General features: G+C 36.4%; 11 protein-coding genes across 11 annotated transcripts; 6 read left to right on the forward strand and 5 right to left on the reverse strand.

Moving 5' to 3' along the window:
• Positions 1-469: 469 nt before the first annotated feature.
• Positions 470-1285, forward strand: L201_004406 (uncharacterized protein; the record flags this gene model as incomplete). The annotated part of the gene is made up of 1 exon (XM_066220148.1): positions 470-1285. One exon carries the CDS (start codon positions 470-472, stop codon positions 1283-1285), a length of 816 nt encoding a protein of 271 aa, XP_066076245.1.
• Positions 1286-1762: 477 nt separating this feature from the next.
• On the reverse strand, positions 1763-3116 carry L201_004407 (uncharacterized protein; the record flags this gene model as incomplete). The annotated part of the gene is made up of 5 exons (XM_066220149.1): positions 1763-1871; positions 1937-2065; positions 2176-2383; positions 2488-2817; positions 2900-3116. 5 exons carry the CDS (start codon positions 3114-3116, stop codon positions 1763-1765), a joined length of 993 nt encoding a protein of 330 aa, XP_066076246.1.
• Positions 3117-3837: 721 nt separating this feature from the next.
• L201_004408 (uncharacterized protein) lies at positions 3838-5329 on the forward strand (the record flags this gene model as incomplete). The annotated part of the gene is made up of 7 exons (XM_066220150.1): positions 3838-4068; positions 4176-4297; positions 4367-4627; positions 4746-4909; positions 4974-4995; positions 5060-5140; positions 5242-5329. 7 exons carry the CDS (start codon positions 3838-3840, stop codon positions 5327-5329), a joined length of 969 nt encoding a protein of 322 aa, XP_066076247.1.
• Positions 5330-6046: 717 nt separating this feature from the next.
• On the forward strand, positions 6047-10438 carry L201_004409 (uncharacterized protein; the record flags this gene model as incomplete). Its single annotated transcript, XM_066220151.1, has 22 exons — positions 6047-6092; positions 6173-6178; positions 6255-6276; positions 6337-6356; positions 6418-6483; positions 6575-6657; positions 6716-6856; positions 6922-7028; positions 7085-7175; positions 7228-7360; positions 7419-7516; positions 7570-8314; positions 8370-8438; positions 8497-8693; positions 8757-9014; positions 9092-9166; positions 9223-9409; positions 9471-9739; positions 9803-9907; positions 9980-10141; positions 10210-10338; positions 10412-10438. 22 exons carry the CDS (start codon positions 6047-6049, stop codon positions 10436-10438), a joined length of 3036 nt encoding a protein of 1011 aa, XP_066076248.1.
• A 327-nt stretch (positions 10439-10765) lies between these two features.
• L201_004410 (uncharacterized protein) lies at positions 10766-11532 on the reverse strand (the record flags this gene model as incomplete). Its single annotated transcript, XM_066220152.1, has 4 exons — positions 10766-10842; positions 10929-11120; positions 11239-11280; positions 11409-11532. The coding sequence occupies 4 exons, from the start codon at positions 11530-11532 to the stop codon at positions 10766-10768; spliced, it is 435 nt and encodes a 144-aa protein (XP_066076249.1).
• Positions 11533-11889: 357 nt separating this feature from the next.
• Positions 11890-14845, forward strand: L201_004411 (uncharacterized protein; the record flags this gene model as incomplete). Its single annotated transcript, XM_066220153.1, has 7 exons — positions 11890-12045; positions 12137-12625; positions 12777-12928; positions 13007-13310; positions 13394-14059; positions 14117-14704; positions 14780-14845. 7 exons carry the CDS (start codon positions 11890-11892, stop codon positions 14843-14845), a joined length of 2421 nt encoding a protein of 806 aa, XP_066076250.1.
• A 425-nt stretch (positions 14846-15270) lies between these two features.
• On the reverse strand, positions 15271-16188 carry L201_004412 (uncharacterized protein; the record flags this gene model as incomplete). The annotated part of the gene is made up of 5 exons (XM_066220154.1): positions 15271-15336; positions 15476-15610; positions 15790-15870; positions 15948-16028; positions 16129-16188. 5 exons carry the CDS (start codon positions 16186-16188, stop codon positions 15271-15273), a joined length of 423 nt encoding a protein of 140 aa, XP_066076251.1.
• Positions 16189-16630: 442 nt separating this feature from the next.
• On the reverse strand, positions 16631-17805 carry L201_004413 (histone chaperone ASF1; the record flags this gene model as incomplete). Its single annotated transcript, XM_066220155.1, has 5 exons — positions 16631-16835; positions 16969-17236; positions 17406-17480; positions 17551-17650; positions 17803-17805. The coding sequence occupies 5 exons, from the start codon at positions 17803-17805 to the stop codon at positions 16631-16633; spliced, it is 651 nt and encodes a 216-aa protein (XP_066076252.1).
• Positions 17806-18405: 600 nt separating this feature from the next.
• L201_004414 (N2,N2-dimethylguanosine tRNA methyltransferase) lies at positions 18406-21379 on the forward strand (the record flags this gene model as incomplete). The annotated part of the gene is made up of 12 exons (XM_066220156.1): positions 18406-18760; positions 18836-18897; positions 18965-19059; positions 19125-19400; positions 19462-19586; positions 19658-19721; positions 19790-19990; positions 20094-20268; positions 20397-20531; positions 20605-20687; positions 20765-20950; positions 21043-21379. The coding sequence occupies 12 exons, from the start codon at positions 18406-18408 to the stop codon at positions 21377-21379; spliced, it is 2094 nt and encodes a 697-aa protein (XP_066076253.1).
• A 234-nt stretch (positions 21380-21613) lies between these two features.
• Positions 21614-22881, reverse strand: L201_004415 (cytosolic Fe-S cluster assembly factor CFD1; the record flags this gene model as incomplete). The annotated part of the gene is made up of 3 exons (XM_066220157.1): positions 21614-22212; positions 22373-22720; positions 22803-22881. 3 exons carry the CDS (start codon positions 22879-22881, stop codon positions 21614-21616), a joined length of 1026 nt encoding a protein of 341 aa, XP_066076254.1.
• A 519-nt stretch (positions 22882-23400) lies between these two features.
• On the forward strand, positions 23401-26945 carry L201_004416 (uncharacterized protein; the record flags this gene model as incomplete). Its single annotated transcript, XM_066220158.1, has 10 exons — positions 23401-23570; positions 23650-23820; positions 23921-24197; positions 24292-24491; positions 24563-24755; positions 24813-24939; positions 24993-25888; positions 25965-26343; positions 26411-26676; positions 26802-26945. 10 exons carry the CDS (start codon positions 23401-23403, stop codon positions 26943-26945), a joined length of 2823 nt encoding a protein of 940 aa, XP_066076255.1.
• Positions 26946-27759: the final 814 nt, after the last annotated feature.

The raw sequence follows: 27759 nt of genomic DNA on the forward strand, positions 1-27759 counted from the left end.
ATGCGGGAGAAGGGGAAGGGGAGGGGGTGGACGAGCAGGAGAGCGAGGAAATGTAAAGTGCGACAAGATCAAATAGTGTCATCTGACACGACTGCATGTATTCGACGCTGGCATTATTCATGTATATTATAGGAATACAGGAATACGAATTTGGTTTCGATCAACCGCATCAAATAGAAATAGTAAATGCGAAGATACGATAAATCGCGGTATCTTAACATCCTCGGCACCTGAATCATTTCTTACCGCTCGCGTTGAGGAAGGTTGATTGCCCTTATTGCAACATAAAGCTGTCCGAAGGTACGCTTTGCATCCTCGTCTCTTCCTAAATACCTGAATATAACATCACAATCTGGTCAAGCAAGAATCCAATTCATATTTTCAGCCAAGAACATAAATACCGAACTCGAACCCAGCTGCTGAGGAAATTGTCGATCACATACTCTAAGAAAGCTATAAATCAACGATAATGAGTGAAACAGGATGGATGAAAATTGGTTATGGTGATTTAGATAAATATAAATCTGATTTATCACAATGGGAACATAATCAAAAGATATTACATGATCATTATCAATCTTATGGATTACCTTCGAAATTAGAAGAATTGAATCAAGAACAATTAGATATTTTGAAAGATTTAGCTCAACATCAACCTTATACATTAACTTCAACAGATGATGATGATGAAATAAGAGTAACTAATATTAAACCGAAATCATTAATTTATGAAGAGATTTTATATATTGATTTATTTACTAAAGAATGTCCTTTAACATGTGAAAATTTTAAACATTTATTAAAAGGTGATTATAAAGGAACAAGTAAAATTATACCGAGTAAAAAATTACATTATAAATCTAATAAATTACATAGATTAGTTAAAGATTTTATTATTCAAGGTGGAGATATAATTAAAAATAATGGTTCAAGTGGTGAATCAATTTATGGGAAAACATTTAAAGATGAAAAATCAGGATTAAAATTAAATTTTAAATTTGGTACAATAGCTATGGCATCAGGTTCATCAAAAAATTCAAATTCTTCACAATTTTTCATTTGTCTAATACCACCTATTTCAGAAGATGAAGAAGATTCAATTCAAGTAAAAGAATTTAAACAAAAACAATTAAACAAGTTAAATGGGAAATATGTAATTTTTGGTCAAGTCACAAATTTAAAAAGTTTAGAATTGTTAAAAAAATTAAATAATTTAGAAAATAATAAAGATGAAGAATTATTAGGTCATTGTTGGATTGATGATTGTGGAATGGTAGAAAAATGAAATAATCAAGTTTCTTCAAAATTTACCATTTTCTGATTGAGCTTTTAAAGAAAAGACAGGAATTTTGCGTTTGTACATAGTTAACAATAAATCCAATTCTCAAGGAAGACAACAAATTGTTTCGAAGACACCCTGATTCTGCTGTTCAAAGATCAAGCAATAATTGTTCCAAAGCATGGCAAAAAATACATTCCGACTCTCGTCAAGATGTTCGTTTCACCATTGTTTTATTCATAAACTTGATAAAACACCAAAAGCGATCGACCATATGGTATCGCTACCATCATTAACACACCATATCTGGAAGTAGCTGGAATATCAGTCACATAATAAGTTTGGTAGATAACCTGGAGATGCGATGATAAATGCATTTGATGATTGCTAATTGCGCTGTCATGTTACTCTAAAACCCAATGATCTGTATAGCTCGGTCCCGCACAGAATCCCCTGCCATATAAATATTTACCCTCTTTATCCTTAAGCTTTCACACCTGTCCAAGCAGTTGCTATACCATTTGTATAATCTGTCCAAGCACCTCCTTTACCTTCTCTCAATTGACCAGTCTGGAAACCTGCATCTCTCATGCTAGCAAAGTGAAATAACATGATTAGTACCTATCCAATACAGTGCATAGGTTAAAAATCACTCACAGTTGTGCAAATTCAGGTTGCGTAGGGAATCTTTCTATTGATTCAACTAAATATTGATAAGATTCAGAATCACCGGCTAAGATTTTACCCATAATAGGAATAAACTGGAAAGAATATTGTCGATAGATTCTGATTCAACGAGAGCAAACATCGAGTCAGGGCCGATTCAACTTATCGTATTGTACCCTTCGTAGCAATCAGGCTGTAGTAGAAATGGTAATATTTAAAATCATACTTACTCTTTGAACAAAGGATTTGAAACCTTTCCAAATTCCAACACACCAATTTTACCTCCAGGTTTTAATACCCGATAAGCTTCACTTAAGACTGCAGGTAAAGAAGTACAGTTTCTGATTCCGAATGCGATAGTATATAAATCAATTGAATTGTCGGCAATGTGTGAAGGAAGTGCTTGAGCGTTTCCATGTGTAAAAGTTATTTGTGGTGCTGACGAGAATTGAAAGTATCAGCTTGATTACTCCTTTTTGAGAACAGGGTCATTCTGAGAGCGTGGAGTATCATATTCAGATCAATTGTTGAAATGAACTCACTATTATAATACAAAGTTTTTGCTACTCTTTTTCTACCTTCATCTAACATACCTTGATTTAAATCAACGATTTCAACTTGAATATCTCTTGAACCGAATTTTTCTCTTGCTCTATCTAAAATTCTTAATGCTATATCACCTGTACCACCAGCAACATCTAAACATTTGAATTGTTGTTTTTGTGCTTGATTTGGATCTTGATGTAAAGAAGGTGATAATTTAGGTAACATTGATGAAACGAATGAATCTTTCCATATTCTATGAATACCTAATGACATTGCATCATTCATTACATCATATGAAGATGCTACTGAACTGAATACACTACCGACTATCTCTAGCATTAGCTTGACAAGACCTTAGTGAGGAACCAGATATAGAGGCTGTTCCTATAGAGTAAACCCACTACTCACCTAAAGTCTCCTTCTGTTCCTCGGGTACTTCCTTGAATCCAAAATGCGTCGTTTTGCCTTGAGATGATGAAGAGCTTGACGAAGATGCATTATGTGGTGTTTGTGATGGTGGTAATTGACAAATCACCGATGATGATGAAATGCATCGTATTGACTGACTGGCAAGACGAGGTTTTGTTGAATTAGGAATAGATCGGAGTAAATGTCGAGTAGTCATTGTGTTCTATCTTTGTATATCGTACTTTCTTTTGTCTTTATGTTACTCAGTGTTATCCTCTTGTATACGATTATCAACGGCTACCAACTTGTTGTTCTCTGAAACCTTTTGCTAAAATGACGTGTTTGAAAGAGCAAAAAGATAGATCTTGAAAACATCAATTGCCGCATGGAAATCCAAAAAAAAAGACAAAACCTCGATAAAAAAGTTGGTTGTTCGAGATTTCAGGGTAAAATAATCCTACTACAATATAGCATCCAACTTATAGATGGTCTCGAGCTAAAACCAACTCGCAGCCATTATTTGGAGTCTATATTTACTATATTATGCTCTTCACTTTTGCTTATCTTTTCTCACATTCATCATACATCTCTTCAACGATTGCTTTCTTTTTCCTCCTTCATTTCAGCATAGATTGTCATAGATTTACATATAGATTTTTCCAACATTTGTATCATTTCTTTCCTTTTTTTTTCTTAGCAACAAAATTACATTATTCTCAGCTTGAACGGGATCAAGTCATAAGATACGCAAGTATCAAATCTTCAAGAAAAGAACACGCGTGCCAAGGAGGACTTTTTACCTTGGTAATCAGTATACATCGATCGAACATACATATATCAACCTCGCCATCAAATTTTATTGTGCTTTCTTTTCTCTTCCAATCATCCTCAGGTAGCGCTATAAGCATAGAAATATTATAGAATCAGGAATATAGATGATGGTCCTCAATTCGAGATCATCAATACTGTTACTTATTGCCACAAATTTATTAGCTTTATTACCTACCACTATAATAGCAAGTCCCGCAACTTCGAAATGGATCGATAACGACTCTATCAATGCAGGAGAAATACTTGGCTCAGCGTCTTCTTCATCAATATTTCCGAGTTTAAAGAAAAGGGCAAATGGGTATACAAATCCCGAAGAGAATGGTGGATATATGTTGACCGTTAGTATACTGTAATCTTAAGGACGATAGGAGGGTTAAGCCCAAGCACAAGAAGACGAAAGAGGTAATGGTTCGAAGCTGATATCGATAAATCCCAAACACTGTAGATTGTAAACGGTACTTATCCAGCTGGTCTGGGTGAACCTTTGAACGTCATTTTATCTGCAGATTCAGATAAAGAAGTTTTAGTCAAAAGTTTAGATAAAGGTGGATTCTTAAATTATATGCTGTAAGTGAGAACATGGTGTCGGTATTATTGGTAAATCATCATGCTGATCGTTTTGATTTGTACGGATAGAGTTGCGGGATTAGGTGAAGAATGTTTAGGACAACATTTAGGTTCAGATCAATCAGCAAATTTAGGTGATGGGAAAGGAAATGTAACTGAAGTTGAAGAATTAAGATATAATTATGGTAATCCATATATAGGTACATGTCAAGAAACTTTTAATGGTGGTTTACATTTAAGATATTGGATTCAGAATACAACAAATGCTTATTTCTTAGCTGTTTCTGTTGAGATGGATTTGAATTCCGGTCATGATATTGTGCCTAATGGGTAAGTCCAACATCATTGTCATTCTTGCATTTCAAAGACAAAAACTTGTTACACGATTCACGTTTAGCACACTTTCCTTGATTGATTCAATTGCTAATTTTCCTACTTACTGTTTCAGCTATAACATTGGACGAGACCAACTGATTGGCAATTTGACGGGCCAATCAATCGATACGTCCAAATTGACCAATACATCCACCTTTTCAGGTTCGGGTAGTTATATGAATTACACTTATCAAACTGATGTAAAATACGTCCCTGGCCTGCTGAAGAATTCAAGTGGTGAGTGTAATAGCTAGAATTTATTCAATTTATCGAGGATTGTGCTTATGTCATTCCTTTTTAGACGATATCAATCACTATATAACGTGAGTTTTTATCCACAATCCTCCTTCTGAAAGACAAGAAATTTCGAGCTGACGTATGATTTAGTGTCGAAGAAAATGGTCAACCTGCTATTGATGGTCTAGTAGCTGTTTTGACAGTCAAAATAACTGATCAACCTAAATCGTCGTAAGTTCATCAGTACCTCTAATTCATCATCCTACATACAACTGAACTACCAAATCGTTGAGTTGTGTGAAGCTGACTACTTCCATTGATCTCAATTACAGAAGTGGTGCTTGGTCTACTATCGCTCAGATACCCCTTATCACCATATTTACACCTTTCCTCCTCGCATCATTAACGACCCTTTTCTAACTGTAACTTGTCACTACATGGGTCACTTAGTCTTCTCCCTTCTCCTGTCTCCCATAGACATTGATACACACAATGTATATATAGAACATACAACACATATAGCATAGCGACGTTAACATTATAGATGGTGGTTTCCCTTTCTTTTACGATTTTATATCATGTTCCGAGATTGTCCCTTCCTGTTCAATTCTGTCATTCTTTCAATCTACCACCACTGTATCATAGCATAGAATCTGATACTGCTATAGTAATCCTGATGCGGACATTACAATGTACCAAATGTATGACTATCTCGGGTGACCTTTACTTGTCGTCACACTGCAGCTTGAGCACCAGCATGCATAATTTGACATGACAACTCAACTAACTCATCTACAACGCTCGGATCCTCCGCCACTGCGTTAATATTGATATTTTGCCACCGAAAGAGGAATGCATATTTGATTCCGTTGCGGATCGTGGTAGTAGGTTGAGTGTGTCATCATAACCTGCTAGTACTAGTTGAATATCAAACCTGAACATTCTCTCATCCTTGAACTTGATTATCAAATAACAACAAATATAAATTCTCTTTCTCTCTTTTGCTTTGTCATCGATCAGTCTGAACGAAATAACATATAATATCGTTTGTAGTACTTATTATACAGAAGAAATAAAAACAAAAGATTATCCATATAAGAAGCCAATAAATACAAGTAACAAAATCAATTAATCATCATGGCCGCTCCTATGCAAGTTGATGAAGCTGTCCCCGGAGATTCTAGTGAGTATAGCTGACCATAAGCTTCGCTCCTTGTAAGTCATAAGAAAGTACATCTAGCTGACAGCTCTTACCCATTGCAGTCGATGGTAAGCTTGGGTAGCCTCTATATACTAAGGTCTTAGCATGAAAAGTAGCTGATCAAACGTCGTCGTATATTTACAGAGGGTTTGTACTCTCGTCAGCTGTAAGTATACAATGCAATCCTCCTGCAGGCTTGTATAAGCTAATACTCTGCTTTCATTAGCTATGTCTTAGGTCATGAGGGTGAGTTACCACAACATGCATCTGTCCATGAACATCGACTTATATTGTTTAATCACCTTAGCTATGAAGAAAATGGCAGCCTCAAATGTCTTGATTGTAGGAATGAAAGGTTTAGGTGTCGAAATTGGTTAGTGTGCTAGTTTATCTTCCAACTCATTTTTAGCTTTTAACGACCCTCTCAAGGTATGTCAGCTGATACTTTATGGCCACTGTCTTAGCCAAGAACGTCGCTTTAGCAGGTGTAAAAACAGTAACAATCTACGATCCAGCACCAACTGAGATAGCGGATTTGGGTACACAAGTGAGCATCTTATTTTCACGGATGCCGCTTGATTTCAACCTAATTGATATTATTATAGTTCTTCCTACGTGAAGAAGATGTCGGAAAACCACGAGCAGAAGTAACACGACCACGATTAGCAGAACTAAATAGTTATGTACCTGTTAAACCACTCGAAGGAAATGGTGAAATCACACCGGAAATGGTTGCTCCTTATCAAGTGAGTATAAGCAGGAATTCATGATCAGGGAGAAATAAAGCTGATCATCGTCATTTACTGAAAAGGTGGTCGTATTGACAAATGCTACAATCGCTAAACAAGTAGAGATCAATGAATTCTGTAGGGAAAAGGGAATTTACTTTATTGCTGCTGATGTCAGAGGTTTATTTGGGTGAGCTGAATATCATCAGAATTGTAATCACTCAGCTGATCATTATCATACGCTAGATCTGTATTCAACGATTTCGGTAAAGACTTTGCCTGTGTAGATCCAACGGGAGAGAACCCTCAAACTGGTATGATAGTGGAAGTTGAACAAGTAAGCTGGCACACTCTCTTGCGTTTTGAGTCTAGCTAATTATGTCGTATAGGATGAAGAGGGTATCGTTACATGTTTGGACGAGACTCGACACGGTTTAGAAGACGGCGATTTCGTTACTTTCTCGGAAGTCAAAGGTATGGAAGGCCTTAATGGATGTGAACCTAGAAAAGTCACTGTCAAGGGTGAGTGAATCTTCTCAAGCAATAAAAGGAGACTTATGCTCATGTGGCGATCACATAGGTCCCTATACCTTCGCTATCGGTGATACAAGGGAATTAGGACAATACAAATCTGGTGGTATCTTCACTCAAGTCAAGATGCCCAAAATTCTTCAATTTGTGAGTTGGGTGATCATAATTTATGAGACCGATCAACTGATAGGACATCGTAGAAATCCCTCAAAGAGTCACTTACAAATCCAGAACTTTTCATCACTGATTTCGCCAAATTTGACCGACCTGAAACCCTCCATGCCGGTTTCCAGGCTCTCTCAACCTTCTACGAGAAAGCCGGTCACCTCCCACGGGCCAGAAACGCTGAAGATGCTGCTACTATAGTATCTCTCGCTAAGGAGATTGCAGGTAGTCAAGCGGAATTGAATGAAAAGGTCTTACAGGAACTTTCATTCCAAGCTACCGGTGACATTTCACCTATGGTAGCTGTTATTGGTGGATTTGTTGCTCAAGAGGTATTGAAGGCATGTTCGGCTAAGTTCCACCCAATGCAACAATCAATGTACTTTGATTCACTTGAATCTTTACCTAAACAATTACCTTCCGAACAAGATGCTCAACCTATAGGATCAAGATATGATGGACAAATTGCAGTATTCGGTAAAACCTTCCAAGAGAAGATCTTCAACAACCGTCAATTCTTGGTCGGTTCAGGTGCTATTGGTTGTGAAATGTTGAAAAATTGGAGTATGATGGGTCTAGCAACTGGTGAAAATGGTATTATCCATGTAACAGATTTGGATACAATTGAAAAATCAAACTTGAATAGACAATTCTTATTCCGAGCCAAGGATGTCGGAAACTTCAAAGCCGAAGCAGCTGCTGCTGCTGTCGCCGACATGAACCCTAGTTTGAAATCCAAAATTGTAGCTCATCAAGATAGAGTCGGTCCTGAGACTGAACGTAAGTTATTTGAAATATCTCAACAAGGTATGAGACGCTGACCATCATACTATAGAGGAATATGGTGATGATTTCTTCGCTTCCATCGATGGTGTCACTAACGCTTTAGACAATGTCGCTGCTCGTAAGTTGCTCGCCCCTTTATGGTCGAACTTGAGCTAATTATCTGCCAACCTGATCAGGTCAATACATGGATAGACGATGTGTATTCTACCAAAAACCATTACTTGAATCCGGTACCTTAGGTACAAAGGCCAATACCCAAGTTGTCATTCCATTCTTGACGGAATCGTACTCATCTTCCCAAGACCCCCCTGAAAAGTCAATTCCATCATGTACAGTCAAGAACTTCCCAAATGCCATTGAGCACACCATTCAGGTAAGTAAATCAACTTGCGAGCATGCTGTGTGACTAAGGCTGATATCCATTTACATTCTGCAGTGGTCAAGAGAAGCTTTCGATGCTCTCTTCGTCAATCCACCTACCACCGTTAACTTGTACTTATCTCAACCCAACTTCGTCGAAACTACCTTGAAAACTTCAGGTCAACATCACGATCAATTGAAACAAATCGAGAAATACCTCAAGACAGATAGACCTATGAGTTTCGAAGACTGTATCAAATGGGCTAGATTACAGTACGAGAACGATTATGTCAACGAGATTAAACAATTATTGTTCAACTTACCCAAGGATCAAGTGAGTGTCATGCAGTAGAAACTCTCTAGCCATTTGATCAATATGAAATGTAGAAAAGCTGATCACTGCTCGTATAGGTCAACTCCAACGGAACTCCTTTCTGGTCTGGTCCTAAGCGAGCTCCTGATGCATTGAAGTTCAACATCGACAATGTGAGTACAAGTATATCTGTATATACTGCATCGTTGGCTAACAAGTTTCCATATAGCCTCTTGATATGGATTATTTGGTCGCTGCTGCCAATCTCCATGCCTTCAACTACGGTCTCAAAGGCGAACGAGATTCAGCATTATTCCGAAAAGTCCTTGAAACCTTTGAAATTCCTGAATTTACACCTAAGAGTGGAGTCAAAATTCAAGTCAACGAGAATGAGCCTGCTCCTCAGCAAGATGACAGTGAGTTGACCCTGATTCGCTCAACACCAAGACGTCGAGTTGACACGTTATTCGATACTAGGTGATGAAGACCTTGACGCCCTTGTTGCAGCTCTTCCACCACCTTCATCTCTCGCTGGATTCAGACTTCAACCTGTTGACTTCGAGAAAGACGATGACACCAATCATCACATCGATTTCATCACTGCTGCTTCAAACTTGAGAGCTACCAACTACGGTATCACACCAGCTGATCGACATAAGACTAAGTTGATCGCTGGTAAGATTATCCCAGCCATTGCTACTACCACTGCCTTAGCTGTTGGTTTAGTCTGCTTAGAACTTTACAAGGTCAGTCGGGTAGTTCATTCCAACGTCTGATTTATAGCTGATGTAATGCAATCAACAATTCAGATTATCGATGGAAAGAATGAATTGGAAGATTACAAGAACGGTTTCGTCAATCTTGCTTTACCATTCTTCGGGTTCTCCGAACCTATCGCAGCTGCTAAACAAAAGGTAAGCTATACGATTGTCTGTGCCTATCCGAAAGTAGTTTAAGCTAATTCATTACTGTTCTTCGTAACATAGTACGGTGAAACCGACTGGACACTCTGGGACCGATTTGAACTCGATGGTAATCCAACATTGCAAGAATTCTTAGATTGGTTCAAACAAACCCACAAATTAGAAGTACAAATGGTTTCTCAAGGTGTTTCTATGTTGTGGTCAGCATTCGTACCTGCTAAGAAGGTAAGCTTTTAATAATGATTTGCGGAAAGTGTATTAGGTGGATCACGCTAATGCGATATTCTTCATAGGCTGCTGACCGAATGTCGATGAAGATGTCTGAGCTTGTTGAACACGTCTCAAAGAAACCTATCCCACCTTGGACCAAGAACTTATTGGTTGAAGTCATGGTGAATGATGAGGACGATGAAGACGTTGAGGCAAGTGCGCTCCTTGCGGATAATCAGCTGGGCTATCTACTGATCACATTTTCACTCGATTTTCCATTTACAGGTACCTTATGTATTGGTTAAGATCTAAAATCTAGATATAATTGAATAGACAAGTGCTTATAAAGCAGTCAGAAGAAGATAAAAGAATGATCAGTATCGTGATAGATTATTATTTCACAACGGATGTTTTTATATACATATTCACATGCAGAAGATGTGATCTGTTATTTCAAATGTTCACGAAAATTGCTGTGACCGAAGACATTTAGGTTTTTGAGCAAGCGTTGTTAAAGAAAGAACTGGAGATTGCACCACGGATGATACGTCTGGAATGTTACAACATTATACATGGTTTATTTTTGGCTATCCAGAACCTATCTTATATATACGTAATTCCATGGCCTTTGAACCTTGACTACTGATTTTCCACTTGTACATCTTCATCCCTTGGTTTTTCTCCATGAGCCTGCTGCCATTCATCCGTTGCCCAGACTGAATAGTTTGATGTTAACCAAAGTTAGCTTACAATATATAATGATTAAGAGCAATCTGATGTGGATATAGGGAAAGAAACTTACTAGCTTTATCAAATTTACCACTTCCTGAACCACCTTCAGAAGCGAATCTATTTGGATTTGCTAAACTACATTTCAAGAATTTACCTCTACCTTGATATCCAGGTAATTCATTTAAATCAAAATTATCAATTGCATCTAATGCGTCGGAAGGGTTGGAATAGGTTATAAATGCAAATCCACGATGTTTTGATTCTATAAAAGTATAAAATGAATGATCGTCAATAACGATTTTGAAGATCATATTTAGAGCAATAGACATTTAGGTAAATGAGGAGATATGAAAATGTATAAATCAAAATTTAGGACTTACGATCATGTAATTCATGAGGAATTTTGATATCTATTATATCACCTATATTGGGGAAGAAGATGAAACAAGTCTGTTCAATCCACTTGACATCGAGATCTTTATTCGCCTCATAAAGTGAATTGAAGGGGCAATATGAAGAGTATCGATGAAAGAAAATAGAATATACTTACCAAATGTTATGAAAGCCGATAATAATTGATCTTCATTTACTTCAGGTAATAAACCAGCTACATAAACTGTATTCTTCTTTGTTGATCCTGATGGTACGTTGTTCACTGCTGTATCGTTCTGCATTTTGTTATTGTATATGTGGTTCCGTATATATTCCTTTTTCTATTTGGTTATTTGATATGCAATGTAAGTGTAAAAGTAAAAGAAAGGTATCAAACATCTTTAGAAGACTTGTTAACGTTCGAAAGCGAAGAAGGTAACAAAGTAAGGATAGGTTACGTAAGTAATTTCCGGTCATGACGAGGACCGAGGATTTCATGTCAGTAGTGGACAAAGCGAGACAAGCATATATACAATAGTAGTTCTGATTTTGCAGTGTAACATACAGGCATATCTTGATTTCCACAATTGAGCTTCTACTCAAAATTAGATAAATTATACCGGAAGAACAAATTGGCCATTTCGAGATAAGAACGAATCATGGCGGAAGAGATCAGCAGACAAACGAGCCAACGATCAAGATCAAGATCAAGTCAAAGTAGTCAAAATATACCTGAATTACTTAGTTTACCTGATGAAATATTGGAACAGGTATATCTATTTTTGAGCTTTAACGATAGGTTAAATTTCAGATGGGTCAGTAAAGAACTCGACTTAAACTTTTGTAATATGATTATCTGCCTTTCAGATATTGAATACTGACGATGCCTATGGTAAACTAATATAGGTTTGTACGGCATTACAAGAAGTCTATAAATCTTCAGCTTTGTTACAATATCAGTTTACACTTGAAACGACGGGATATCTTGATATACCTTATAAACCTTGTGCCTCAACCCCTTCGACCTCTATCATATATCAAAGTGGAAATAATGAAGAAGATTTAATCTCTCCAGTAGAAGCTTCAGGTTCCTCTTCATTATCAGTTAGATCACCATTTACAAATAAAATAAGACCAACAATTCCTTCAGTACAATTAGCTTCTTTCCCTTCATCAAAACCTTCTACAAATACTAAAAATAATCATTTACCAGATTCAAAGATAATTTCAGCAGCGGATAAAAATAATGTTTTAATGGAAAGAGAGAAGAGATGGGAAACTTTAGACTGGTCAGAAAAGAGAACATTTAAAGTTAAAGGTAGAGAAGGTGTGTATGAATTACAAGAAGGGATTTTTTTAATGTGTGATGATTTCTCTGAAGCAGATGATGATAAGGTGAGTTAAAAAGGGCTTATCAAGCTTTCTTGAATGATGTTCTGTAATAATGGGTCGAAGACTAGCTGGAAAGGAAAAAGTGCCATCTGATATAGTAATGATTAAATACAAAACGATTCTTATTGACTCGCTGACTTATCATCATAAATAGCCGTCATCAATAAGACTCGTTCCATTACCTTCGACGCAGGCTCCAGATTTGGAAGATCCTCCAATACCTACTACTTTACACAAAGTTGATTTCCCGATATCAGATCTGACTATGGATCCCTCTCAAGATTTGATAGTTGTTAGTGAATATAGGTATGTCTTTATTCTTTACGCTATAATCCACTGTCAAAGTGTCTAACCTTGATCAAATCGTTGTCCTCCACTGTATAGACCGGAATCATCACACATTAGTAAAGCACCACCTACACATCGATATCATTTATTAACATTATCAACAATGAAACCACATCCATTAGCAAAATTACCTACATTAGATTTCCCACCTTTTACGCAAGCTATAATGGATACAAGACAATTATTACAAATTATGGGCGACACTTTAGTGGTTCAAGTTTCAAAATTTGCTCCTGCATGGGTTTTAGCTGGTTTAGGTTTTGGTTTAGGTGGTTTGGGCGGGTTAGGTCATGAAGAAGAAATTGTTGCTTGGAATTGGAAAACTGGAAAGGTTTTATGTGTGAGACATCTTATTTTCCTTTAAGAACTGGTCCTATGGCCAAGTGAAACGATTTTAGCTAATATCGATTGTATGGATATTAGCGGATAGCATTACCTGAAAATGGATGGTATTCATCATTTGCTCTGTTAACACCTACAAGTTTCCTAGTCACTTCGACATCAAATATCTCACCTATATTACCACAAGAAACAAGCACAATGGGCTCAATCTTCCCACCTGTCATACAAATTTATTCTTTTCTACCTGATCCAAATAATCCAATTGATCCTACACAACCATTAGATACTGATCCGATGGATGATACAACACCTAGACCAGTTTTATTATGTCAATTACAATTACCATTATTTGAAAATAGTGTTTCAGTCACTGCATTTGATGTTAGACCTGATCCACCTTTTCCACCAAATGATCATGATATAGGAGATAAATTTAGGAAACCATTTACACAAAATTCAAATAAAGGTATAATGGTATTTGAATTGAAAGTAATTGGACATGGAAATCAAAATGTTCCAGATAATTTACCAAGAAGAGAAAGACAAAAATCATATGAGATTTTCATCTTAAGAGAGTTCCTAATTGAACAAGCTGAAAAAGGTGAAAATAGATTAAAGCAAGCATATGAAAATGGTGGTGATTTAGATGGTTTAGGTATTAGAGGTGTTGAAAAGAATTTGAATTGGGATAATTGGGGTAAAGACAATACTAGATTTCTAGACGCTGTTATGAAACGAAGAAGCTGGGTAAGTATTAGTTTTGAAATCTTACATACAGAAACGCTAATAATAAATTAACGATAGGTCTGCTCATGTTCTGGGTACCGATATGTCTCTTTGATACCGACTATCAGATCGGGAGGTAATAGATTATGGGATAATTCTTCAAACGGTGGCAATTTACATAATCATAATAACGGAAATCATATAAATGATGAATTGGAAGATGAAACTAATGAAATCATACCACCACCTAAAAAATCTGATTTGATGATATTTGACTTTTCACCTATAAATGTTAGAAAGCTCCTTCAGAAAGAACAAATTCAACAACAATTAGAAGTTGAAAGACTATTACTTTCAAATCCAAATGAGGAGGATTCATCTTTACATGAAGATCAAGAAGAAGAAGAAGAAAATTATCATGATATAATATCGAAAAGGTTAGATTTAGAATTTGACACAAATGTGAATAATATATCATTTGATGAATATTTAAGTAAAAAATCAATAATTACTTTAGTATCAAAGGATCATAAAACCATTTTACCGAAAAGGAATATATGGAAAAATGATTTAATAACAAATTTACCTTTTATTCAAATTAGAAAAGAATATGGTGAATTAGCGAATGGTGTTATGTGTGATGATCAAAGAATCATTGTTGTTCATGTGAGTCTATCAATCGTAATCTTATGACACGAGGTAAATGATCAAGTGCTAATTTTTGATGTCGTGCCAAAACAGACTCAAGGTAGATTAAATGGTGATTGGTCTACTATAAATCAAGAAATGACTACGTTATGCATGTAACGGAAGAGAATAGATATACATAGAGCACAATTACTTAGCCATAGCCAGGAACAACAGGACTGTACTCATTGATTACTCGTATATAAATAGCATGTTGTGAGGTTTATGTATTGTATTACTGCAGATTGGCTTAAAGAATGCACAATTGATTATATGGTCTAGGGATACACCATGGTCGGGTGTTGAGCATCCCGGCCAGGACAAGATACTGTCTTTACATAATTTTAGTGATATTCTACAAATAAAAGATACCGATACATCTCACCTATGGGTAAATGTGGGTATGGCTATATATATATTAACTTATGGATAGTGTTTGACCTGTACGGAAAGGTGGTATTTTATACTGGTTATTTTCATGATCTAAAATACTAATTTGCTAATTTGAACTAAAAAATAAATGTATTTTGAGTGTATCTACATATCTACTTTTCGTTGACTTTCGCTATCATATCATCTACATTATTAATATTGTTTTTCAGTACATCCCACTGTAATATGGAAAAACAAGTATATCCGATTAGCAATTAGCTTTCAAAGATTTTTATAATATAATGATACTTCTCTATGTATGTCAAAAAGAAACGAGATTGATTTCATGTAGTCGCGAATCCCACTTATTAGACTTACTTGTTCTTTAGTTAATGATATACCTTTTGCACCTGGTTTAAGTTTATTAGTTTGTTTATCTTTATATGTTTCTCTAATATCAATTAATGTCATATTTTTAAATTTCCTAACTGTTACTCGTCGATTTTCAGTGAGCTAATTTATTTATTTATTATTTTTATAGTTAGCTAATTAATTAATATACTCTTAATAACCCAGAAATGATGTTGTCATTTAAGTCCTGTACTAGTACAGGATTTGTCCTTTTTGGACTGTAACTCCTCATAACAATGCCAATGATTCTGATACGATAATCGATGATACCAAAAACTCACTTTAAAGAAGGAATCACCATCATCATTCTTTTCTAATTCAGCTTGACCAATCTCATTGTTCGATGTAGATGGTCTTGATTTCTATTGTATTATGACAGATCATTAGTTTAAATCAAACAATACCCTTTAATCAAAATCATTATTAAGTTATTATTCACTTTTGTTTTTGGTTCTGAAATTTCTCGTGCTTCCTCTTCTTCTTCTTTATCTTTACTTCTCTTAGATGAAGTAGGTTTAACCTTTTCGAGAGAGAAAAAAAACAGTATATGTCAGATATTTTCATACCCATTTCCTGACCATCTATCAATAGGTTTCAACAATAGGCTTCAGTCCACTTACATCATAATCTTCATCTTCACCATCTGAAGAATTTACAACTTTTGATCTTCTAGGAGGCATTTTAGGTATTCTTTGGTCCTGAGTCCGTGATGTGATTGAGATGCTAGTGATGGGCCAATACGAAATAAGATGATATAGATATATATACACCATCATACATGTTAACTTATCTATATCAAAGTTGACTGGACTATCGTCGATCGATATATCCGGAGACCCCGTAAACATCTTGTGCAAATTGATTCCGTCGGATCGTTCACAAGTATAGTAACAGTCACAGTAAGTGGATCAGGGAGCTCTGACAGTACAAATACAACGCGAATATATTGTTATTGGGGTATCTCGGTGCATGACATATATATGATACCCTTTGAACAAGAGGTAAAGTTTTGTATGGTTGATTGATTGGTATTTGTACATAATTAAATCGTTATCTTCTGGAATTCTCTCTGTTAAAAAGCAAGCTGGAAATGCTCCCCTTTTTCCGTTATATCCCTTGCCTCTAAGCCATTTCTACATCTTCTCCGCCACCACCACTCGTCACGCCAGCAGCTTTCTGCACGGGTGGAGGCAAAGGAGCGGAGAACATCTCAGGATTACCACCTGACGGAGGTAGTTCTGCACCATTTCCATTGACACCTGCACCAAAAGTCGAAGGTGAATCAAATGGTGAAGCTTGTGGTGCTGAATCCCATGGATTTTGGAATCTAATAGTGGGAATTTAGAGAGGATTTAATCAGCTTCGAGCAACATTGATCGCAGTGAACGCGAAGAACAATTTCGAAACCACCAGAAGAAATCTTGTAACCAACAGAACATCTGAGAGATACTGTTACTCACCTAGTCACTTTTGGTTTTTCAATTAAAACATTTCTAAATAATTTATCCCATTGAACTTGTGAAGGTGGATTTTCTTTCCATTCTTCTTCTTCATAGTATGTATTTACATAATAACCAACTCTAACAAATTCCTTTTCTCTATATGATGCTGTAATGATTATAACTGTTACACCTAAAATTTCTTCACTTTCAATTGAAGGTAATAAATGATGTGCTGGCGCAGGTGCTTGAAAATCAAATGCATTTATACCTGCTGGTATAGGTCCGACTGTATTTTCATAAGGTTTGGTTGGAATCGTTGATTAATCATATATAGGCCGATTGTGTATGAAATCATATCGTCAAAAAATTATCGGTAGAGAACGCATAAGTCAAATAGACAATTCGTCAGCGTCATCCCATATATTCAAGCCATCTTTTGACAATTTTCAGCTCACCGGAACAATTGTCCAATTCCTGATCAAATTCCTCTGATTTCGCCGAACCAACATATATCAATCTCCAGTCCAAATCTACATTAATCGGGTACTCAATCATTAGCTGATGCGACGCAAGTCCTGCACAGCCGATAGATTCACTCACCCTCTGCTAAAGGTGCAATGGCTTCAAATTTTATCCTGAAATGATATGGATCATCAAATTTCGCTGGGTTATTCACTAATTCGATATTCCGTATGTTTACCTAAGGGTTGAATATACATAATGAGTCAGAATTGCAAAGAAACGATACCGTGAAGTTCTACTTACGATAGACTATATAGGTCCAACACCGATCGAGTAAGTAGATAGTCAGCTCAACTTCATTAGGCGATACCCCTGATTTAGATAGCTTACCATTATAAACGAGTTTTATTGGATATTTCACTGAATGCAGTCACTGCGTGATGCAACGTTTTTTTAAGTATGGTAAACAAAGCTCAGTAGATATCGTGTTGAGTGTAGGTATGGTAATGTCTTGATGGTTCAACCAAGTAGAGATGAAAAAAGTGAAATATTTCTGTAATTTACATGGAAGAGGTAAAGTTGAAGGAAGAAGGATAAGACGCGACTTTGAAACATTGTCATGAGTAAGAGAGTAAGACGCGATTTTACACCAAAGAGAGGCGAGAAAGGTACAAAGTAAAGATGACGTGGAGTAATGTTCTCAAAACACACACCGCGGAACTATCCGTATCAGTCATCGTAATTATAACATCACAACTGATTAGATATAATTAAATATGAGACCGAGATTAACTTTTTTTTTGATTTTCATCTTGACATTTCAACATTTCAACATTTCAACAGCTATAAGAGTACTGGTTTTACTCATAGGTATATAGTACAAGCTAGAGTGGAGGAGTCTATATGATCATCAGTCATAATAGACTACTGTCAACTCATACCATATCCAGAGCTACCATTATCATCACCACTAGTATACAATCAACAAACAAAATGTCAACTTCAACATCAACTTCAATCCCAGTTCCCGGTTCGGGTTCAGGTCCATCAGAAATACCTTATACAGTACCTTTATCAGAAGGAATACCTCAAGGACATACAACACATACAGAATCAACTACAACTATATTCTTACCTAAAGAAGGTGCATTCTTAAATCCTGTTCAACATTATAATAGAGATATGAGTGTTGCAGTTATAAGATCATGGAATGAATTGAGAAAAGAAGAATTGGAAACTAAATTTAGAAATAAATTAGCTAAAACTGGTGGTGTAACTAAAAAAAAGCAGAACCAACAGCAGAAAGGCAAAGAATCTGATGTGAATCAGGATAAGGAAGAAGGGAAAGGTTAGCTTAAGTCCTTCATTTCGTATTCTACAGGTGCACAGGGAAAGTTGACGTTTACCTTTCCTGCTTGTGTAGATGGCAATGCTGATGAAAAAGTTCCAAAAGAGGAACAGCCTATAGCTGGACCTTCAACCGAGGTTAGTTGACGAGTGATTTAAGGGCATGCAACACTCTCAACTGACACTTCAAACCCACATTGTTTAGCGAAAATTCCGACCACCATCGATAAACATTCTCGAAGCATTAGCGGCTACAGGCTTACGTTCAATTCGATATGCTAAAGAGATTCCCAATGTCAAGTGAGCTATCCTGAGTCGTTCTAACCAATGCTCTCTTTAGTTAATATTCATGATATCCTTTCCAGATATGTATTGGCAAACGATTTATCACCATCAGCATGTGAAGCGATGAGAAGAAACGTTACTTTTAACGGAGTAGGAGAAGATTCTTTTATATCTCAACGACCACAAGCGACCTCGGAAACCAAAGAAGAAGGAACACCGATACAAGTGGATAAACCAGATGTCAAAGAAGAGAAACCACTAGAGGAAAAACAGGAAGATGGTACTGAAATTAAAGATAAAGTTGGGAGAAGACCTGGTTGTAGAGGTAGAGTAAAGATCAACGAAGGTGACGCTTGGTAAGTAGAATCTGAAATGCGATCATTGCATTTTCTGGGCTTGGCTGATTTTACGAAATAGTGCATTCATGTATTCCCACCGATCACCAGTCGGCCCATGCTCTAGAGTGGATGTCGTAGATTTGGATCCTTATGGTACTGCTGCACCATTCGTTGACGCAGCTATAGGATGTATATCAGATGGGGGTGAGCTGATACATTTTCTTGGCTCTTCCTCAAGAGATCTTCAACTAACCTGTGATTGATGGCCCCACTAGGTTTACTTGCTATAACATGTACGGATTTAGCTGTTCTCGCAGGACAACAGTATCCAGAAAAATGGTGAGTCTGCCAAATACCTCTATCGACCTAGCGTTTAGCAGCTAATGCAATCGATGATTTGCATCTAGTTACTCCAATTATGGAGGTGTCAATGTTCATGCTGAATACACTCATGAAGCTGCTTTAAGATTAGTTTTACATTCACTCGCAACTGCAGCAGCTAGATATGGAAGATATATCACACCTTTATTATCTTTTTCGATAGATTTCTACGTTAGGTTATTTGTTAGAATCAATACTGGCCCCGAGCAAGTTAAAAGAGTAGCAAGGTGAGTTGAACAAGACTATACACATCTCCATTCTCCTTAGGCTTAAGGTGGAGAAAATGCCTGAATACGCAAACGCTGACAATATTGATTCGACCCATTGTAGTAAAACAGGTGTTGTGTATACATGTAGCTTCTGTGAATCGTCTGTCGCTCAGCCTTTTGGTAGGATAGTAGAAAGAACAACCGCAAAAGGAGTTGCAAGAGAGCAATTCAAAACTCATGCTGGACCCACAGCTAAAAATGGATCCAATTGTGAAGAATGTGGTGGTACGATGCATGTGAGTGCAAATACTCTTGATATATCAGTCACCTGCTATGCGAGCTTAGATCGAGAATGATCGTCAACTTCAACCGCTGTGAAATCCAATCAGCTACTCATTGCTGACATACTTTTTTCGACGTGTAGCTCGGTGGGCCACTCTGGTTAGGACCAATTCAAGATCCAGAATTCGCCAAAAGAGTAATGAGAGATATAACGGCAACGGAGAAAGAATATAAGACTTTCCCTAGAATGTTAGGAATGTTGTCTTTAGCTGCTCAAGTGAGTTGTGCCAATCCGTTGAATCTTGACGATGTAAGAAACGGGCTTTCGCTAATAGATCCTCAACTCACAGGAATTACCTGATCCATTCTTCTTCACCGCTAATAGAATAGCGAAAAGTGTGCACATGTCATCTATGCCCTTGAATAAGATGCTGTGAGTTGGTCTCCATTTGAACCTTATTTCATTTCTTTACCTATATACTAATACTTATCCCTTTTTTCGAACATTAGATCTGCTGTCCTTAATGGTGGTTACAAAATATCTCGATCACATGCACAGGCAGGAGCAGTAAAAACTGATGCACCAAGATCATTCATTTATGATATTATGAGAGAAGAAGCTAAATCAACTCCGATAAGAATTGACAAAATCGCTGAAGGCAGTCCGGCTAGAGTGTTGATTAATAAACCTATGACGTGAGTGATTTTTCTACTACTTGAAGATGGGATCTTGTCTTTCATTGCTCTTGTGGAGATGCCATTTACTGATTTCCATGCATTTGTTTTAGACATAAAATCGATTTTACTCCGCATCCTGAAGCTTTGGTAGAAAGAACAGGTAAAGAAACTTTCTATCAAGTTAATCCATTACCTAATTGGGGACCTGCTCCAAGAGCAAAATCAATTCAAGTTACAATAACTGATAATCAAGGTAATACTAAACGTAAAATCGAAGAAATTGAAAATGGTGGAGATTTAGATAGTAAAAAAAGTAAAATCGTTAAAGAATTAACGAGTAATGCCGATAATGTTAGTAGTGTGGAAATTGAAGAAAAAGAACAGGTCAATGGGGATAACACGAATAAAACCGCGGTTATTAGTGAAGAAGAAATGATGAATTTGTAGTAGCTTGGTAAAATTGCAAGAGATCATTGTTATACAATGACAAATATGCATATAGTTGTGTATCGCCAAGATAAGATAGGTAGTGATTACAGTTGAAAAATAGTACAAACAATTTATTATTAGGTTTACAGTTGATTTGTCCAAAATCATCAAGTTAATTCCTTGGCATTCCTTTCTGCTTCCATTCTATACGTTATATCTAGCAAAATATTGGTTAACACCTTGAATTGGCGCCTATACTTGAGCAGATTCAAGCTTTTGTCTTATAGCACTTTTCCTACTTTCAATCTTTTCAACTAAATCATCTGTTATCTTTTTCCAAATTTTCGAACTTTCAGTTTCGTTATATTTATCTAATAAAGGGAAATCCTCTTTCGTTTGTTGAATTCCTTCACTACTGGTTCCATTTCTTTGTCCTTGATTTGTTATCTGTACTTGTTGATCTTGATCTTGAATAATAACGTTTGCAACATCAACATTTAATTCACCTTTCGAAACACTATCTAATAATTTAACTAATTTAGTATCAATTGGAATTTTACCTAAAAAATCAATATTATTATTTTCAGACATAATTTTAGCTTGACCTTGTATACCATATAAATTTGAAATTTCATTACAACATGGACAAATATAACCTGACATATTTTCAATTAAACCCATAACAGGTAAATTTAATTTTTTTGTAAAACTAAGTGATTTTATCGTATCATTTAATGCTGTTGTTTGTGGTGTTGTAATTAAAATTGAATTTGGTGTAGTTGGGTTTTTGGATGTAGGTTGAAATAATGGATGTAAATGTGTCATTAATGATATATGTTCATCTGATGTACCTGTTAATTTGGTTCGTTCATTTGAAAAGGAAAAGAAGAATTGTTTTAATTAGTGATTTATATCTACTAGGTGCGGTGCGATAATATACGGAAGATTACGAGGTGATTGAGAAATGATTGATTTTCTCTTAATTAGGCAAAATTGTCTCGCAGAACTCACCTGGAGGCGTATCAATAATTAAATAATCTAAATCACCCCATCTAACTTCACTTAAAAATTGTCTAATCATACCATCTTTTTTTGGACCTCTCCAAACTACTGAATCACCTCTATCTTTTAATAAAAATCCAATAGACATTAAACCTAGTCTTTTTTTATTATCAACATAAACTGGTACCCATCCTAAAGATGATTGATGTACTGTAGCTTCAGGTATATCTAATCCTACCATTCTAGGTAATGAAGGTCCAGTTATATCTAAATCTAATAAACCAACTCGATTATTAGGAGATTGATTTAATAAGGATAATGCTAATTGTACTGAAGATGACGATTTACCAACTCCACCTATTCGGTGATTACAGATTAACGACTAAGCTTGCTATGTAGCATAACAGATAAACAACGATAATTGGACTGGAGAACTCACCTTTACCAGATAGAACTATTATGATATTCTTCACTGAAGCCAATCGACGAGATACAGGGGTTTCTATAGGATCTGACATTTTGAGAGATCTTACCTTTTCAACGATAAAAGCTTGATTATTTGATACGAAAGGTGGAATATCCTATATTCTGATCTATTTAAGCCAGTTTCTGATTCGAATGATAGTAAAGATATATAGCTGTGAGATGTTACATCTGCACTTATATTTTGTCTTGATCAGCAAAACATCCATGACATCTTTCTTCGGCCTAATCTCCTTTCAACTTTTGAAGTGGAGGTATGTACATTACGTAATCATGATCTCCTTTGCCATTGACTTTCGTTGAATTCCGTCTGGACGCTATTGACCAAAGGTGTAAAAACATTAACTTTTATCTGTTTATTCTGTTCAAAGCAAAGTATACTCTTGAGGTTACTTGTATACTCCACTTCTCAAGGTATACTGTTCGGCATCTCATTTGGATTCGAGCTCGACCCAAAAATCTATACCCAAAATAGCTCTCCATTGAGCTAGAAAACAACGCTGCTTCACTATTTTCCGCCTTTGGCTTTACCCCAGGAATAGAAATACAACAAAATGTCGCACATCGGTACAGTCAAGCATATCCCCAAGGAGGTCAGATACAACTTCTTGCAGATGGCTGCACCTACATCTTATGTTGCAGGTTTGGGTCGTGGTGCATCAGGTTTTACAACTAGATCTGATATTGGTCCAGCTAGAGAAGGTCCTTCGGCTGAAACGATAGCGTGAGTGGATTTTAACTATTTCGCTATACGCTTCTTTTTAAAGTTGTAAAAGCTGACAATGATTTGTTGATGACTATAGCGACGCACAAGCTAAAAGAGGTGAAGAAGTACCTGATCCAGAAGCATTACAAGATCCAGATGATGAAAGGAATTTATTTGCTGGAACAGTATATGAAGCAGATGATGAAGAAGCTGATCGTATATGGGAAAGTGTTGATGAACGTATGGATGCAAGGAGGAAAGCTAGAAGGTGAGTCTGTTGTTTTTCATCTAAAAGATGACAAAGGGATATTATATTTGTATACTGTGGAAGCTGATATCTGTTGTATTATCTTTTTTATTCCTTTAAGAGACGCAGCAGAAGCAGAACAAGCAGCAAAAGAACGAATTTTAAATCCAAAATTACAAACTCAATTTGCAGATTTGAAAAGAAATTTAAGTTCTTTAAATGATTCAGATTGGGATTCAATACCTGAAGCAGGTAATTTAACTGGAAAAAGAAGAAAAAATAATTTAAGATTAGAAGAAAATCAAAATGGTAGATCATATGCTGTTTCAGATACTGTTGTTGCGGATATAGCAAATAGGAATATTTTATTAGGTGAATTGGATAAAGCTCAACAAGAAGTAAGTTTTTTGTTCTTTGTAGCTTATTACATCTCTGCATTTATCATTTTGAGAAAGATTAATGCTGATTATTTTTTTTTTACATTTCCTACAGAACGGCGGTTTCGATACTCCAGCTGCAGATGGTACAATGACAGATTTTGTTGCTATTGGTAATGCAAGAGACAAAGTATTGTCATTACAGCTGGATAGAGCTTCAAAAGATGCCGCAAATGGTTCTTCCACTAGTGTAGATCCAAGAGGTTATATGACTGCATTGAATAGTCAAATTGTTCAGACGGATGCTCAGATTGGGTAAGTCAGCCTGACATCTTTGACTACAATTTCAAAATTGGCTAAATAGCTGATTTATAAATATTGAATAGCGATATCAAACAAGCTAGACAACTGTTGCAGAACCTGATTCAAACAAATCCCAAGCATGCTCCTGGTTGGATTGCTGCTGCTTCACTAGAAGTGCACGCTAAGAAGATGGTAGCTGCTAGAAAAATCATTGCCGAAGGTTGTGAGAAATGTCCAAAGAGTGAAGATGTATGGTTAAATGCTGCCGAATTAAATGTAAGTATCACTTTGCCTCTCACTTTCTTTGCAAAGTTAGCTGACTTTTTCGCCCAGACACCTGAAAATGCCAAAGTCATCCTTGGTCGTGCAGTACAGCATGTACCACAGTCGGTGAAAGTATGGCTAAAAGCCTCTTCTTTAGAATCGGACAGTATGGCCAAAAAGAGGGTTTTAAGAAAAGGTAAGTCAGCTTAATCACAATCTTGTATCTTGAGCTGATCTTTCATGTGATAGCACTCGAATTCATACCAAATTCTGTGCGGTTATGGAAGGAAACTGTCAATCTCGAAGATGATCCTGAAGATGCCAGAGTACTGCTCACTCGTGCTGTGGAAGTAATACCTACATCAGTAGAATTGTGGCTTACTTTGGCAAGATTGGAAACACCAGAGAATGCTAAACAGGTACTTAATTCAGCACGAAAACGTATACCGACATCACACGAGATTTGGATTGCAGCTGGACGATTGGCCGAACAGTCCCCTTCTGCTATTGGAGATGTTAAATTGGAGGATGAATCTGAAAAGACACGTAAATTAGCTGCACAAGTTGATAAACTTATGGTTGGAGCTGTAAATTCGTTAAAGAAAAATCAAGTTATATTATCAAGAGAACAATGGTTACAAGAAGCTGAAAGGTGTGAACAAGATGGTAGTCCATTGACAGCTCAGGCTATTGTCAAAGCTACTATACATCAAGATGTCGAAGAAGAAGATAGAAAGAATGTTTGGTTAGAAGATGCTGAAAGAGCTGCAAAAGGTGGTTTCTTTGAAGTCTCAAGAGCATGTTATGTTGTTGTATTGGAATCTTTCCCTACTTCACCTTCGGTTTGGAGAAAAGCTGCTGAATTTGAAAAAGCTCATGGTACACCACAAGCTGTTCAGGATATTCTCGCGAAAGGTGTACAGCATTGTCCGAATGCAGAAGTCTTATGGCTTATGGCCGCGAAAGAAAAATGGGTTGGAGGAGACGTTCCTGGTGCACAAGCTATTTTATCGGAAGCTTTCAAACAAAACGAAGATTCAGAATCTATTTTCTTGGCTGCTGCTAAACTCGCTGCTGAAACAGGTGATATGGGAGCTGCTATGCAGATCTTGGAGAAAGCTAGAGTACAAGCTGATACTGAAAGAGTAAGTTGAATATCACGTTATAAGTCAAGTGTGTTGGATAATTAAGATGTATCGCTGACTTAAATATCAACCATAGATTTGGATGAAATCCGCAGTTTTACAAAGACAATTAGGACAATTAGATTCTGCATTAGGAACATTAGAATTAGCTATAAAGAAATATCCACAATTTGATAAATTACATATGATTAGGGGACAAATACATGAATCAAGAAATGCTATACCAAATGCAAGAGCAGCATATCAACAAGGATGTAAATCATGTCCAAAATCAATTCCACTATGGATTTTATCAGCAAGATTAGAAGAAAAACAAGGTATAACTATTAAAGCTAGATCTCTCTTGGAATCTGCTAGAATGAAAAATCCTAAAAATGATGAATTATGGTCTGAATCAGTTAAAATTGAAGAAAGATCTGGTTCAACCCAACAAGCTAAAGCTGTCCTGGCAAGAGGTAAGGGTTTTTTTTTTTTTCGTACATACTATGTATCAGAACTGATATCTCTTTTGTGATACTGTAGCAATGCAAGAATGTCCAACATCACCAATATTATGGTCAATGGCAATATTTATGGAACAACCACAACAACGTAAAGGTAGATCAGTTGATGCATTGAAAAAGGCAGGTGAACATCCTTCAGTCATTTTATCAGTTGCAAGATTATTTTGGAATGAAAGAAAAATTGAAAAAACTAGACAGTGGATGCAAAATGCTATTACAGCTGATCAAGATTATGGTGATTCTTGGGGTTGGTGGTTAAAATTCGAAAAACAACATGGTGAACCTGTGAGTTCTTGTCCTTTTTTTTAGTTTCTTTTTCCTCATGATTTCTGTGTTACGGAATAAACGGTTTAAAATCCGATAGCCATTAGCATTGAAGCTGATTTTGTGTTATTTGTTAATCATGATAGGAACGACAGGAATTAGTCATTGAAAAATGCTTAGCAGCTGCTCCACATCATGGTCCAGTATGGCAAGCTGTCTCAAAAGATTTAGCTAATGCAAGTAAATCACCTAGAGAGATATTAGAGCTTGTAGCTCAGAAATTGGAATAAAGGTCACATAATATTTTATTACATCATTTTTTATCCACGACATTACATAGCATATACAGTATATCAAACCTTTTATGCAAAAACATAAATAATTTACAGTTCGAAGATTTGCCAAAGACCAAAATCAAATTTTAAAGAATGTCGATGACCAGTTCAATTCGTTCATCCGATACACTTGAAAGTATTACGCTTTACGATAAACTCTCTAAGCAGTAATTCTAATTGGTTGACCAGGCTTGGGTTTTGGAGTAGGTGGTCGAGGAGCAGGTTTGGGAGGGATCATAACTGGTTGCGGAGGGTTTCGAAGTGCATTTAAGATATTTTGGGCCTAACACGAAGACAAAGAGTTAGGGCAAAAAGCTCAACGTCAATGATTCACAGGTGAATATATTGATTGAGGATGGTACAAGGACACTTACAGACATGATAGCAGTGAGGAACTTTTGGAAGTAGGCTTGCTTGTGGTATGGCTAAAGTTGAATTGACTTGATTTGTTGATTGCGTTTGGATGAGAAAGAGAAAACGAATGAATGGAAATGTTCAGAATGACCGATATATATATATATATATATACCTTGCACGTAATATCATGCCCCTACTCTGTTCCCTCTGACGCCAAGAGAAGAAGAAAACGAAGCAACACGAGTTTTCCTCGACTTTTCTCAGTATTCCCATGCTGAGAATCCTTCGGTATATACTGTACAGTCCATACCTCTACTATTATATACATACGATAAGGGTTCTTATCAAAACCACCAGAACCTGCAGATTTGCCAATATCAAACGACCGAATATGGATACAGAGTATACATAC

This window comes from Kwoniella dendrophila, chromosome 5 (assembly GCF_036810415.1).
Source record: "Kwoniella dendrophila CBS 6074 chromosome 5, complete sequence".
Lineage (NCBI taxonomy): Eukaryota > Fungi > Basidiomycota > Tremellomycetes > Tremellales > Cryptococcaceae > Kwoniella > Kwoniella dendrophila.